We start from the raw sequence: 14,649 nt of genomic DNA on the forward strand, positions 1-14,649 counted from the left end.
AAGAAAAGAAAAGAAAAGAAAAGAAAAGAAAAGAAAAGAAAAGAAAAACACCCTAAAATATTATATTGAAGTTTTAAATAAAGCTGACAGGGTCTACAAATACTTTCTGTCCAAGTATTGGACAGAAAGGGGGAAGGGGGAGGTTTTAAGAACCTATCTAAACTCCACTTTATATTTTGGATCATACCCTAAAAAAAATTACTTACATTTTGGTTTGCTAAATAAATGCAGTATTAGAATCAATGAAGATTACATAATTTTCTTCAGATTTTATAAAAAACAAAACAATCCCACCACCAGTAGTTTCATTCAAGAACAGAAACTTGTTTTTAAAAGTTACTCCACAGTGACAAGTAACTTGCATATCTGGATTAATATTTTAAAGTGTCTGAAGAAGAAAATACTAGATGATTTTTTACCTCCTCCCACTCAAAGCTAATTCTTATTTTCAAAAAATGCACATGAAGACTAACTATAGAAAAATGTGCCAACATTCCTCACCAAAAATAGGCAAAGAATGGGAAGATGAAATTTTAAGAGCAAATGGGGTATACCAGCTGTTCAGGATTTAAAAAGGGAACCTTTCCAGTCCTCAAAACAAAATGCATTACTTCTGTGCTGAGGAAGATTGAGCAGAATCAGGAGTTAAGCTGGGATCCTTGGCAAGTGACCCTCTGCTCTTAACATGAGGTATGTAACCTACTGACCTTCGCTACAGGGACTGACAATTCATAGGCTAGACAGATAGCCTTAAAAGATTCTTGCCCAAAGCAGGAAGAGGTTCAACCAGGCTTTGAAATATATTTATCTTCTTTTTGCCAGAGTGAAAAAGAGGCTCCTGGAGGGGGATTTAATATTTTTTTTTTTTTTTTTTTTTTTTTGCACGTTACATAATTCAATTGTTTTAACAGTGGGGTAGTTTGAAAAATGGATTCTGCTGACAAACAGGTGTCAATGTCTAGTGTCACTGTATATAGTGTGGAAAACCTATGCCAATTCCAGGGAGATTAAGTGGAAAAGCTAGAAAATTCCCAAAGCGCCATTAAATATTTACACATACTATATTACTTGCAGACAAAACAAAAGAACTGAGGACTTCCCATAATACCCTTTTTAAATATTCCTATTAAGGAGAATCACTTTGGAGATAACAGAGCTCAGTTTACTTACAAAATCCTACTACATTATCACATGCAGTCTCCATAACATTTTACATCTCATTTACATAATACAAAAATGCAGTTTCAAACTGTTGCCATAAAATCCTGTGCTATTGGTCTTTCCTTGTCAGCACCTCACCTACATCTTCAGACATAATCAAGTATTAAAAGTGTATAATGGTAGGGCAAAAAAAAAGTAGAAGTCTATCTTATACCATGATGGCAACTACAGCAACCTATCACGTGGCTCTCTCTTTACACCCAGATAACTTTTAATGTATGGATACAGCACACCCCTGAGCTTGTGTAAATACATCAACTAATTTTCTGTTTCCTCAACTTTAATTTGTAACAGAGCAATAACCTCAATCTGTCCTCAATTAGGTAGCTACATACGTAGAAAAGTGTCTTTCTCCAAATATTGTATAAGAGTAAGGTATAGTAATAATTCAGCTTATTCAACTGAATAAATGGTTATGTCTGGATAATGATGAGGTTAACTGGATGTCACATGTTTAAAATCACATTTAGTAGCTTGGTTTATGAATCAATGTGGGGCTCAGGGAAAAAAAAATGTAAAATTTGACAATTTAGTTAAAAAACAAGTTAAAATATTTCCTATTATTTAGTAAAATAAATCATTCTTTAAAATATTTCAACCAGATGAAGGTACAATATATGAATTGTCATTATTACAAAATAGTAAATTAGAAGAAAACAGTTACAAAACAAAACTTTTTCTTTAAGATTAATTCATTCTAAATTTACCCAATGTAGTCCACTGTCCTGAAGGTGAGAGCAACTTTAAACTGGAGTTCACATTTGGATCATTAAAAAACGCCTAATATTCAAATAAAAGAACAAGAGTTAATTAGATTAAACATAATATCATCGTATACAGTGCCTTAGATATTTTCAAAATAAATTCTAAGGATCCAATTAGGAAATGCATACTGTATGATCTTTCACTTTGGATACCAAATTTCATACCACCAAATGCATGCTTTTGTAACTTTGTGCTGCCATTATCTGGAAGATTCAATATTTTCATAGACACCTATATACACAGTATGAAGTTCTTGCAGTTAAGAACTTACAGTCCAAGAACAGACAAAAAGGATTAATGAAATCATTGGAGGAGCAGAAGGAAAATGAGATGAAACAATTCTACCTCTGCATGGAATGTTGTTGAGATCAAAAATGAAGTGCTAAAATTTACATTGTGTAAACAAAGTTGAAGTTATGACAAGTGTAGATAGGTAGAAATTACTAAATTGATACACAAGAAATCCATAAGTTATTGAAGGAATGGAAGAAATGTCCTACAGTAAGATTTGCAGTATTCGATCTTATTAATTTATCAAAAAAAAAAGTGTATAGTGACGTTGATAGTTGACAAGTTTAAATTATAGATGAGTTAATAAAGAAACCCCCCCTGATGTATACGCATACCACCAGAGTGAATAATCTCTGAACACGCTGCTAAGGAAAATGATGGATTTTTCAATCTCTACATCACCAAATCTCATTATCACCTCTCTGGGACACAGATAGATCAGACTGTGTAAAGTAATGCTCGCTTCATTCTCCATTAATTCACAGCTACTTAGAGTCCATCACTTCTTAGTGATACTTGTACATTTTTAATTCAAAAGAGACAAACATTGAAAAACTAAACGCGTAATTTACAAAGTAAAACTTTTTTTTACAACTTCAGTAATTTGAGATGTTTTTCAGTGGGAGATGAAATATTAGTGTATTTTTGTGTGAATTCCTTTAAAATACCAAGAGGCTCAATTCTGCATCCAGGATAACAATATAAAATAAACCTACAACAAATAAAAAGAGTTTTTTGTTGTTGTTGTTTTAAACAACAGAGTTGAAGACTATGCTGTTTTCAAAACCAGAGATGATCACTTTTTTCCACCTGCAAACAGATGAACAGATTTGACTTTGCAGACAATATAAGTCAAGGACACAAAATCAGCATGGGATCAGCAATGGTATCCAGTAAATTTTAAAATGATGCACTTTCAGATACGTGGTGCATATGCATGCCTAATTATACTGTATATTTACTGTGAGAAAGCAGTAATAGCTCAAAGCTAACACTACGAATGGCATGTATAAAGTCTATTACTAGGTGGATTTCCCAACATTAAGTGTTGTGGCCAAAACCAGAAACCATTCCCATTCTCAGGCTTGAATGATTAAATTGTTTTATCTTAAAACAAGAGTATGGACTGAAATACTTTTAGTGGGCAATACAGTTAACCCACAAAACAGAGAAAACCCTATGAAAATAAGACTGAGCATCATACCTAGATCACCTACTTTCAAAATGAGCAAGTAACATGTTAACACTGCTCCAGTGTTTTCCATCATGTAGGTTTCCAATATATATAATTTCACAGTGAAAAAAAAAAATCAAATACAAAGGACTTAAAACTACCAAAACAAATTCATCCTTTTGATAGGGCTTAAACTGCTGGTCAAAACTGAACGCTTGTGCCGTGATCCTGCCGTGCATGGACCTGAAACGGAGAAATGAGAAGCAATATTCTGCATACACACTACGTACTTACTCACTGTGCACATTTGCCTAGACACACTACATGAGGTCCCACTCAGACCGGTGACTACACTGTTATTTTTTCTCTTTTATCCACACACACACACACACACACACACACAGAGCGCTCCGTGGAGGGCTGGGGAAACAGCTGTGGAGCTGCAGGAGACGGGGGCTGACGCTGGAAGACAAGGATCAACACCTTTCACCTCAGAACAAGTGTTTGGTACCGCCGTAAAATACTGAGGAGACTTCCAAGTATATAATAAAATACTGGGGGGGGGGAGGGGGAGGCGGGAAGGAACGGACAGGCGACACGACCCGGACCCGCCGCCGGTTCATATCGAGAGCTCTGCTCCCTCCTTCCCCCCCAGCCTCCCCGGTGGGCAGCGGGCTTCCCCACGCCCACCACTTAAGCAGCCGGTCCCGAATGTCCCTGTCCTGCAGGCAGGGGAAGGCTTTCTGAGGCAGCAGGCGGAAGGCAAAGCCCGCCGCGCCCCGCCGCTCCCCGGCCGCCATCTTACAGCGCCGCCGCCTCGGCGGTTGCCTCGGTAACGGCGCGGCGCGGGCGGTGCGGCTCCGGCTCTCTCCCGCCGCGGGGCTCGGCCCCGCTCGCAAAGGTTCCGCCGCCTCCTCCTGCCCCGTCAGGGCCCCAACTTCTGACAGGATTTCTTTGGTTCTCATAAAGCGAATCCCCTCATTAAACATCAAACCGTTCCCCCCTTCCCTCTGCTCTTATCCATGCGCCGGGAAAACTCAGGCTTGCCGAAGGAGAGCCTGTGCAAGCTCACAGGCAAAGCCGGGAGTGGGACCACTGCTGTTGGCTGAGCCAACGCCACCCGGTCATGCCAAAAGTGAATTACGAAACGCCCAAAGTTATGAATTATGAAGCTGTAATGAATCAGGGTTTCTTCTTACTTCCCAAAGTGTTGAGCCATGGGGAAATCTTGAGGTTCTGCTTCCAGGCTTTTCCCAGTGGAAAATCTGAGGAGAGTATGTTGTCACTTAAGGAAGTTATGTGTAATAGCCCAATAAAGCAGGAGACGCCTTGCAAAATCTCGGAAATTTCCTGCCCTTTTCAGGGACAGCAGCAAGAGCATGAAGGGTTCTTCCTTAGGCTACATCCCCTAACCCCGGCTCCAAAACCAGCTATGGCTTGCTGCAAATCTCCAAAGTGTCATTTCCCCATTAATCTGCTGCTTTGGCTAACCAGCAGAACTGTTTATAAGTAAGAAGTTTAGCAGTAGTTTTGTTTGTTTCTAATATTGCCTGTTTCTTTTTTTTTTTTTTTTTTTTTTTTTTCTAATAAATAAAATCCCTGAAGCTGAATTGTGTCCAATTTGAGGGGACAAATTGGACAGGAAAGCGGAGCACAAAGATGCAGCGTGTGCTGGGGGCCAGAGTGGAGAACAGAGATAAAATCATTGGTGTTGGCCCTGGAAATACATCCCGCAGATTCAACTCTGGGATTAATATAAAAATATTTTTTATCGTGGGATAAAACAAAAAGCAAGCCTTTCTACTTAGTACTTAAATATGATCAAAAAAGGTGACACCTGAAACAAATAATTATAACCTTATTCTCAACACTTCTCCACCTACTCCAGTGCTACCTCATCTGGTAAATTCCTCTTGCCACTAATATTACTAGCCAGAGATTAAATAGCCCGAGTGAAAGAACTGGTTTGGGCAGAGAGTGATGTGTAGCAACAACTACCAAACACACATTCTCAATTTCCAGTTGTGTAGACTCAAATACAGATTAAAAATAAAAATTAAAAAAATAAAAATAAAAATCTTAGGTCCTAGACTTCAGGGGGAAAAAATAAAAGAACACTAGCTTTAGTGAGGATTTTCTCTGATTAAAATGTCGAATCAACAACTGTATGCTTAAATCCCACTGAAATCAAGAGTGTTTAAATGCTTTGATGAATCAGAGGTAAGGAAATGAGTAAGGACTTCAGAACTGGCTCAGGAGGATCAGAACAGGAAGCTCAAAACTACTGAATTAATGTCTTTAATGTTATGCAATGTACCTGTCGTAGTTTTATAATTCAACATTTCCAATTTTAATCAGTTTACAGTAATAAAAATTAGAGTGGGACTTGGAGTTTGAGCACTGACTTCATCTTGTGTTGTCATTCACAACAACACAAAGTAGATAGTCAAAGAACTCTTAAACATGAACATTTAACTTTTTTTATATATTATTTATTTTTTAAAAAAAAATTGGGCTGCTAAGGATATTATGGTCTCAGGGAAGATATTTTGAGGGAGGAAAATATGTTTTTCTGCTGCAGAATGAAGTCTTGTAAGTAATATATTATTAAGCAATAGTAGTACCTCATTCTTTTCCAGACCTATTTTCAGTATTGTTTGTTTTTCATGTATTTACTTACACATGATTTTGAAGAGTTTTACAGTCCTGAATAAACCACGGCCTTTAAGTGCAAAGCAAACAAACCAGCCTTTCCATGGCAAACAAAAATCAAATTACAGAGGACCAGCCCTGTTGCACCTTTGCAAAGTGCATCAGTCTTTGAGGCAAAGGTCGGCTGTTGTTGGAACAGCAGCTGGTTCCAGGCAGGGAGGCGGCAAAGAACCCAAGCAGCAGCTCCTCCTGCCCTGCTGGCATAAGTCTTCAGCGTCACTGAGGGATAGTTAATCTGCACAAATTAGTGAAAGAGAGGAGGAAAGGAATAATTATCAGCATACATTTGTGAAAGAAGTAAGTCTTTCCAGTATTGAAATCACTGAATCACACAATGGTTAAGGTTGGAAGGGACCTTTGAAGGCCATCTGGTCAAACTGCTTGCTCAAGCAGAGACATCTAAAGCAGCTTGCTTGGCACTGTGTAAAGACAGCTTTTGAAGATCTTCAAGGAGGAGACTCCACAACCTCTCTGGGCAACCTTTGCCAGTGCTCCCACACCCACACAGCGCAGAAGAGCTGCCTGGTGCTCAGACAGAACCTCTTGTGTTCCAGTTTGTGCCCATTGCCTCTTGTTCTGGCACTGGACACCACTGAAAACAGCCTGGCTTTGTCCTCTTTGCACCCTCCATTCAGGTATTTATATACATTAATGAGATCCTCCCTCTGCTTTTTCTTCTCCAGGATGAACAGTCCCAGCTCTCTCAGCCTCTCCTCAGAAAGGGTGCTGCAGTGCCTTCTTTATCTAAGTGGCCCTCCCTTGGACTCTCTCCAGTATGTCCATGTCTCTTTTGTACTGTGTGTGTGTGTGTGTCCAAAACTGGACACGGGAAGAGTCTGACAGAGAGTAAGTTACGGTCCATATCCTGCATCTTGTTTGTACTGTGGTCAGAATAGGAAGCACTATGTATGACGGTGACTTCCAGCATCAGCAAAAGACTTACAGGATATCAACATCCATCTCTAGGTATTTGGATTGATAAAAACACCACTCACAAGTCCATGAGACAGACAGAAGAGAAAGGGCTCAATATAATGAAAGCTAATTAGAATTACCAATAACTTTGCAAATAGGAAAGATTATGACATGTCTGAATCCCCCCTTTACTCCACCTTCATATGAACTTCTGCCCTTCAGTAACGCAAAGGTGCAAGGCAGGAGTCCCTGTCCCTTCCAGAACCAGGCTGAGAAAGGCAGACACCAACACCTCTCTTTGCAGATAAATGCCACAGGTTTTCTTTCAAAACACAACCAGAGCTGAAAGTGGCCATCTCCATACAATGTGACTAGAACTCTCACCCAGAAAGAGGGAGATCTGCATTTTACCCTTTTTCAGTATGAGAAGTTTCAAGCTCACAGCTCCGAAGTGCCTCAGCTACTGGGGTTGGTGTCATGTCCCCTGTTTTAGCAAACTTATTTTTAGGTCACAGTATCAGGACCCCAAGTGAGGTGCAGAGGCTTGGCAACACACTTTTCCACAGCAATGTGCCTGCCTGCACTCAAGGCCAGCTCTGCAGTAGCCTTGGGTCAGACAGCTGCAAGAGCTGTGAGGTGCCTCGATGGGAGCCTGGTCCTCTTGGTTTGGGAACTCCATACCAGCCCTAGCTCCTACCCTTGCTCCTTTCTGGATCTGTGTGGATGGCATGCTGGTGTCTGGCTGTGAACCTCACCCATCCTGAGCCTGACATCAAACTTAACCTGTCTTGTCACTACAGACTTGCCTGGTGACCTGAACTCCTGGTTGAATCTGGTCACTGCCACCGGACCTGCTTTGCTGTTCTGGCTGGGGTCTGTGGGACTGGGCAGTGCCAGGAAAGTCTCTGCCAAGCTGGCCTTGCCACTGCCTGCAGCTCTCAGCTCATTTCCCTTTACAGAGCAGCCCAGTCTCATCTCCATGACACACAGGACAGGGCGGAAAGATGGTTGTGTTTATGCTAGATTTGTCCGTGTTGCCTGTTTTAGTTTAATCAAGAGACTGTTACATTAATAACCTCTGCTTCCACAGAACTTGTGATATATTGCTTTATATATGCATTGCACCCTATTATGAAGCTTAATTTAAAAAGCGGTCCCAAAATAGAAAATTTACAGTTTGCATCATAAAAATTATTTAAAGATAAGTAGTAATAGAAAACATATGAGGCTAAATACCAAAAGTGAGTGTAGGCATCAAAGCAACAAGCATTGCAATGCCTACATTTTCTTTGCTCCTTGAAAAAGAAATATGAGATGCCTGGAGATGCGTAATAAGAATTAGAGTGAGGCCCAGGAAACCCAGCGCAGTGTGTGTGACACCATCCAGGCCTATCCAAGTAAGAGAAGATTCCTCAGACAAAGGAGGAAACAAAAAAGATCAGACACTCTCATCTGATCTCCCCTTTACAATTTGCATACTCCCCTGGAGATTCACTGCCTTAAAGCTCTTCCTTGAAGGCTGGTTTCTCAACACCCTTTTTAAAATCAGATACAGGTTACAGTTTCTTTTAAACCCACCAGAAGAGAAAAGGGTTACTGAGCTGCTGTTCTGCTTTTCAAGCAATATAAGAGTTTTTCATATGCACAAGGAACTGGGATGCCCAATTTCAAATTCATCCAGTACCCCTTTCTTCTAGAAACACAAGCCAAGAACATGCAGCTCACACACAAAGTTTTCAGTCACGGTTTACATACAAAGGCTTACAATGGATCTGGGTGATTGTATCTCAGAAACCATTTCTCCATGTAGAAAATAACATTTTACTATAGTAGTTAGAGAAAACAAACCTGAATTTGTCTCTATAACTTCTTGATTGGGGCACTCAGCAGGGAGGGATCAATTCTGGGGCCTGTCCAAGTGCCAAAGACCTTATTACTTTGATTCAGTGACTGTCTGGCTAATATGAAATATTGAAGTAATCATGGATTTGCTGAAATTCTTCAGCAATACTATTTTAAATCTTCTTATTGATCCTATTTTTTTCTTCGTTGGTTTCTTTCTTGTTTAGTATTTATAGACGGGATAATAATTGTCTAGCCATACTGTGGGGCATTTTGTTAGTCACCCAGATGAGTTTTTACAGATATGTTAAGAATTACATTTTGCCTGTGAATATGCTTTTGTCCTTATTGATTTCTGATACTCATATCTTTCCTGTTGAAAACAGATTGTGTCTATATTTTTAACAAGTTTTCCATACTTTTAAAAGTGTAACATTTCATCTACTTTCTACGTGCATGCACACGGCAGTACCAGGCTATGGGATGTGCTGCTTTTCTTGGGGCAGTAGTCAGGCTATTTGTAGGAGTAACCAAAGTTCTTGATAACTGGAGGCTATCAAGATAGGGGTTGCTAGATCCCTCAAGGGACTGGAACGTCTCCATTGGGCTGTCTGATATGACACAAGACCTAGGGGACAACTGTGCTCCTCCAGTCTGGTGACTGGAGGTTGGGTGGGCATTTCAAATGGCACTGGGTCTAGAGATGGGAGCTAAGACCTGGAGGTGTGTTTCGGCTCTAGAGATGTAATTTGAGGTGTCTACTTGTAAGCACTTACAGGCCAGCAAAGCTTCCATTATCATCAGGAGAGATCAAGATCTCAATTTAATTGCATAGAGAGGCATTTCAGATGCCCAAGGTATCTTTCAGATTGCCCTAGATATTCCTTTTCTGATTTTCTGGAATGGCAGCTAGAGGCTGTGTCTACTCCAAGTAATGATATATCTGCCAGCTCCCTAAAGGGAAGCTCTGCTTTGTCTCAGGTGGAACTAGGTGCCCGTGTGTAGGCAGCTGAATTGAGACCCAAGTCAGTACTGCCCTTAGAGTTTACACACTTATTCTGCTGACAGAATGTCTACCAAATTATGAGCTAAAAAGCATCCTAAACTCCATACTTCAACTGTCTTGAATATGATATGAATACGAGTATGATGGCACGGATACCTACTGTTCATGTTAGGTATATACGTCTACCCAATGTGCCCCTAAAGTAAGGGTTCAGGGATCAGCTCCAGCTGTGGAGGTGCTGACTGAGTGTTTGAAAAAACCACAGCTGTCCCTCCTGTTGCGAATGCATTTATCCTCCCTCCCAGCTCCATGCAGGTTATTCTCCGCCTATGCTCTTTCTTGATAAAGGATCTAAGACTGTTATCTATTAACTTCCCCAACAGTGTTTTGCACATCCCAGCTTAGCCCCACTCCCCCGTATCTACGAGCGAATGACAGATCTATCCCCAGGATCCCAGTTCCTGTGCTCCTGCCCTCCCTCCCTCCCACTGTTGGCACATCCATTGTACCCAGCCTTGAGCTACTTTGTCTCTTCTCCTCCCACTCGCTCTCAGGAAGCTTTGCACCCTATGCTGCTTTCGGTGCCACACCGTTCATGTTTCACAGCTTCTTCACTATAAATAACAAAGTCACCCAGTTGTTGACTTTCATTAAAAATACCAAGGAGAAATATCACCACTATCTTTTTCACCATTTTTTTTCTTCTATGAAAAAGGCTATATACAATATCATTATGTTTAAAATGTTACTTTTTGCATTTTTTATGTTTGACTACTGAATTAAAAATGAGTTTCTGTATTTATCTCGACACTTAATTTGTTACATCATTCACTCCTTGGCTTTCCTTCTTGTTGAATGGGGTTTTCTAGGGGTTCCATTTTTGGATTATCATATCCAAAATTCAGTGAGTACTGAGGGGTTAACAAGGTGTGATATCACATTTGAGGAGATTATAAAAGGTTTCAGCAGGGAAAAGAAAAGCTCCATTTCAAAAAGAAAATGTGTGTGGCTTTCCAGCAGGACATGTTTACAAAACACATATATATATTTAGGGTGACTTAGAAGAAATCTCTGTGTGCTTAAATTAGCAAACAACAAGTGAGGGCTTGCCTGCAGTATTGCTTTTACACTGACAGGGGTAAGTCAGTGACAAATCTCAGCGTAGCTTGACATGGATGGTTTGAAATCAGCATGCTTAGTACCCGCAGAGACCTTGAATTCTCTCCTGCAGTGCATGTGAGCTCGGTGTTTACAAATGCATCTCATGTATGCAAGCTACTCATCAATGTACTTTCCTTTGAAAAAATTACCTCGTGAAAAATCAGGGTGGTCTCCGCTGCAGTAAAAGTCAAAAGCTATGAAGGGTTAAACCTGACTGCATTTTTTTTTTTTCTCGTTGAGAGGGTGGGGTTATGGCAATAGGGGAAGCTATAAACATGTAAGATTTGGAATGTAGCACTGTTGCCTAACAAGACCTCTGTCTTTGACATTAAATTCAGTCTTTTTCAGGGCTGGCAGGCAAAGCAAGTTCTATTGCTCTTTTAAAAGCTGGGTAAGAGGTCATGTGACTGTTTTGCTTTCATAAAAATAGCTTTTATTGCAAAATCCAGTTTCCTTTGTCTACTGTTTATACTGTTTAAACAAAGTTTATAAAGCAGTATAAAATAAGGTACCCAAATGTCATTGTCCATTCAGTCTGACAAGCATCCTTCATTGCATAATCATGAATCTTAACCTAGGCCATCTGAGAGGCTGGCAATCTAAACCCTCAAACAGACTGGGAGGGTGCAGAAACTGCTCTGTTTTCAGCTCTGTTTACTAAAATGGTGAGGTCTTTGCTGAACTGCCATATTTGTTCTCTGACCTTTGTGAAATGCCTTATTTGTGGGGTTTTATTTAATTTTTTTTTTTTAGCCTAAATTCATATGCAGATTTGTTTCTTGCTATTGTTTCTGATGGTGTAAGGAAATCTATTCTATTCTTCTTAGGAAGGGGAGGGAAAGACAGTCTCCACTATGGATTGCATCTTCTGGGCTTTGGAAAACTGAAGTCAGTTCCCAGTGTGACCACAAAGTTTCTACTGCAATTTAAGCAAGTAATTTAGTGCCAGATCCACAAAGGACATAGAAGGTAGCGATGTTGGGCTGAGATGCCTATCAAGATCCAGATTCTTGGTTACATGTCTGGTCTAGCACCGCAAAATGTGAGAAGATCCTCCCCCCCAAAAAAAACCACTCTAAGCAAAAAGCCACCTAAACTTTCCAAAAGGAAACAGCATATGACAAAAGGAGAAGTTCCATGAGAATTAAGAGAACTGAGGCATGCCCTGGAATTGAAGTCTCCCTCCAGTAACTCCAGATTCATTCTTACTCTCTTCAGCCCAACCAGTATTACATTTCTACACAAAAGAGACTATTTCAACAGCGAGGCTAACAGAGATCAGTGCTATACTGCCCTCTGATCTGGAAGTTATCAAAGGGGATGTATGGATACATATTTCCCCCATGGGTAAATCCAGCTTTCATCCACACGGATGAAAGGGTAACGCAGACGCTGGCTGTCTTGGTTCGTGCAGGATTCTGTCTACGGGGACAGCTCTGGGAGTGCTTACTGAAGCGGGCTCAGGAAGTCACATAAAAGAGGACAGTCTGGGCCGTGGATCCTGATGGTATTTACGTATAAGACAGGTATTTAACTGTTCCGTAAAGTCAAGCCTGAGGTTGTTGTAGGCTTGTCCAGAGAAAGAAAGAAAATACAACATCAACAACAAAAAAAGTCATTTGGAGGGAGGGAAAATCTTCTTTTGAAATTTTCCTGTTTTCCTCCACAATTATGACTTCTGCAGGAGCCAATAGACTATCAACCAAGACATTTATTTCTAGACACAATGCCAGCACCTCCTGTACTGTAAAAGGCAGAGGAAGAGAGATGTTTCATGCAATTCTCCCTGCTCAAAGTGAGATTAAGATTCTGCCAGAGAACTGGTGATAACGAGTTCCATCAGGCGCTGGGACTGTCCTTGGTCACCTCTGCAAATTCAACCCTAGGACAGACAAACATGTCTAAGGATCTAGGGATAATAAACACCTGGGAACAGACTGGCACCCATGTAAATGTCTGAAGGAAAAGATGCTTGTCATTCTACTCAACCTAAGAGACAGGCTATAGCAATCAGGACTAATTGAAGAGTGAGGGTAGCCTTTCAAGGATGTCTATTTTGGATGCGTTAGGGCAGCACAGCCTGGAGTCAACAAGTATAGGGTCAATTTAGGAAAGACTGGTGTTGTCAAAACAAAGCCATCAAACAGTTCGAACCCAAACCTGACATTTCTGTACTTTCTACCATAAGGGAGAAAAAAAAAAAAAAAGGATTGTGCATTTTGGAAAAAAAAGTAAAAGAAAGGTAACCATTTCAGTTGGACTTCCAGGAATCATGAGGTTAATTCTCTTTACAAACTCCTCCTCCTGGATCAATTGGTGTTTTTCTTCTCTATTTTCTATTCTAAGCTGCAGTTTGATTTTCTGTGTCATGTTAGTGGTCTCATGATCATAGTATGCCTCAGAAACCATGCTGAAAGACACAATTCCTCTCCCAAGACCCAGGTCCAAGTCTGCGAGGAGAGTGTGGAGCTCTGGCTTACAGATGTGAAATGTGTGGCCTAAATCTTGTGCGTGTCCTCTGGAAAGGAAACAAATGAGAGAGCTCACCACTTTGTCTAAAGATACCAATTACATAAGAAGATACGTACACTGGTTTGCTTCAGTAATTTGTCTGGTGAGAATAAATTTCCACGTGTAAAACAAATGAGCAAAAAGGCTTCAAATCCACAGTAATTATACCAGGATAATATATCGTATGGGTGCATTGATTCTTCTAAATTCTGTCCTTGTACTGTTTTCCCCACCTGGTGTTTCTCCCTCCTTTCATTCCTCGTTTCTTTCAAATCATACTGTGCAGTGTCAGCATCAATCCCCTCCCTTTGACTCCATTCCGAAAGGATCAGTATAAAAGAAATGAGCTTCCTCGTAGCCTTCCAAATAAGTGATTATGGCTCAGTTACTAAAGCACTACTGTCTCGGTGAGGAAATGACATACTCCGTCTAAGATACAGGCCAGGTAAGTCTCCCATGTTTGTTATTCTGCACAGTATCATTTGAGTGAAATGATATGCAGATGCCGTCTTAAAATTTTTCTGAGAATATATGCCTTCTACTTGGAATAATAACAAAAAAAAGAAAAAAAAAAAAAAAAAAAGAGCCAGACACTATGAAAATTGACAAAAACCAATCAGTTCCATCCCCTGCAAAAAAAGACAGGATTGTTCTTCCCATTCAGCTGACATGGTGAAGAGTGGACAATCTGGTTTTATTCCCTAGGAACAAGTCTGAAAGAGAAGTGGCAACATTTTACTTTCAATTACAGTATTTTCTATATTTCAGTTTCTGAAATAAAATTCTCCTTGCTAAAGGTTAAGCTAAGAAGTGATTGATAAAAGTTTCAATGTACAAACTTAACAAAACCAGAAGTCCCAACAGAAGGATGCGAGGCCTTTTCCTTTTGAAGGATGCATGATTTACCGTGCCCAGTCTGGCTCCCAGAGGGGGCAGTGGGATCATTGCCATTTTCTCTGAAGTTTCAGTTGTCTTCCTAATCATGTTGTAGTTCATCTGAGGAATATTTAGACTAGAGTGGTAAAAGTTTGGGTCTTAAAACCATTTTAGG

General features: G+C 40.3%; 1 protein-coding gene across 1 annotated transcript in view; it reads right to left on the bottom strand.

Annotated features, from left to right (window-relative positions):
- The window catches only part of CFAP300 (cilia and flagella associated protein 300), a 21,974-nt gene extending 17,595 nt beyond the window's left edge, over positions 1–4,379 (bottom strand). Inside the window, exons 1-3 of the mRNA XM_035328147.1 lie at positions 4,142–4,379; positions 3,613–3,694; positions 1,929–2,001 (exon numbers count right to left, since the gene is read on the bottom strand). Of these exons, the coding sequence (XP_035184038.1) occupies positions 1,929–2,001; positions 3,613–3,694; positions 4,142–4,251 (265 nt within the window). The 5' untranslated portion in view covers positions 4,252–4,379. The remainder of the gene's footprint in view (positions 1–1,928; positions 2,002–3,612; positions 3,695–4,141) is intronic.
- Positions 4,380–14,649: the final 10,270 nt, after the last annotated feature.

This window comes from Oxyura jamaicensis, chromosome 1 (genome assembly GCF_011077185.1).
Source record: "Oxyura jamaicensis isolate SHBP4307 breed ruddy duck chromosome 1, BPBGC_Ojam_1.0, whole genome shotgun sequence".
Lineage (NCBI taxonomy): Eukaryota > Metazoa > Chordata > Aves > Anseriformes > Anatidae > Oxyura > Oxyura jamaicensis.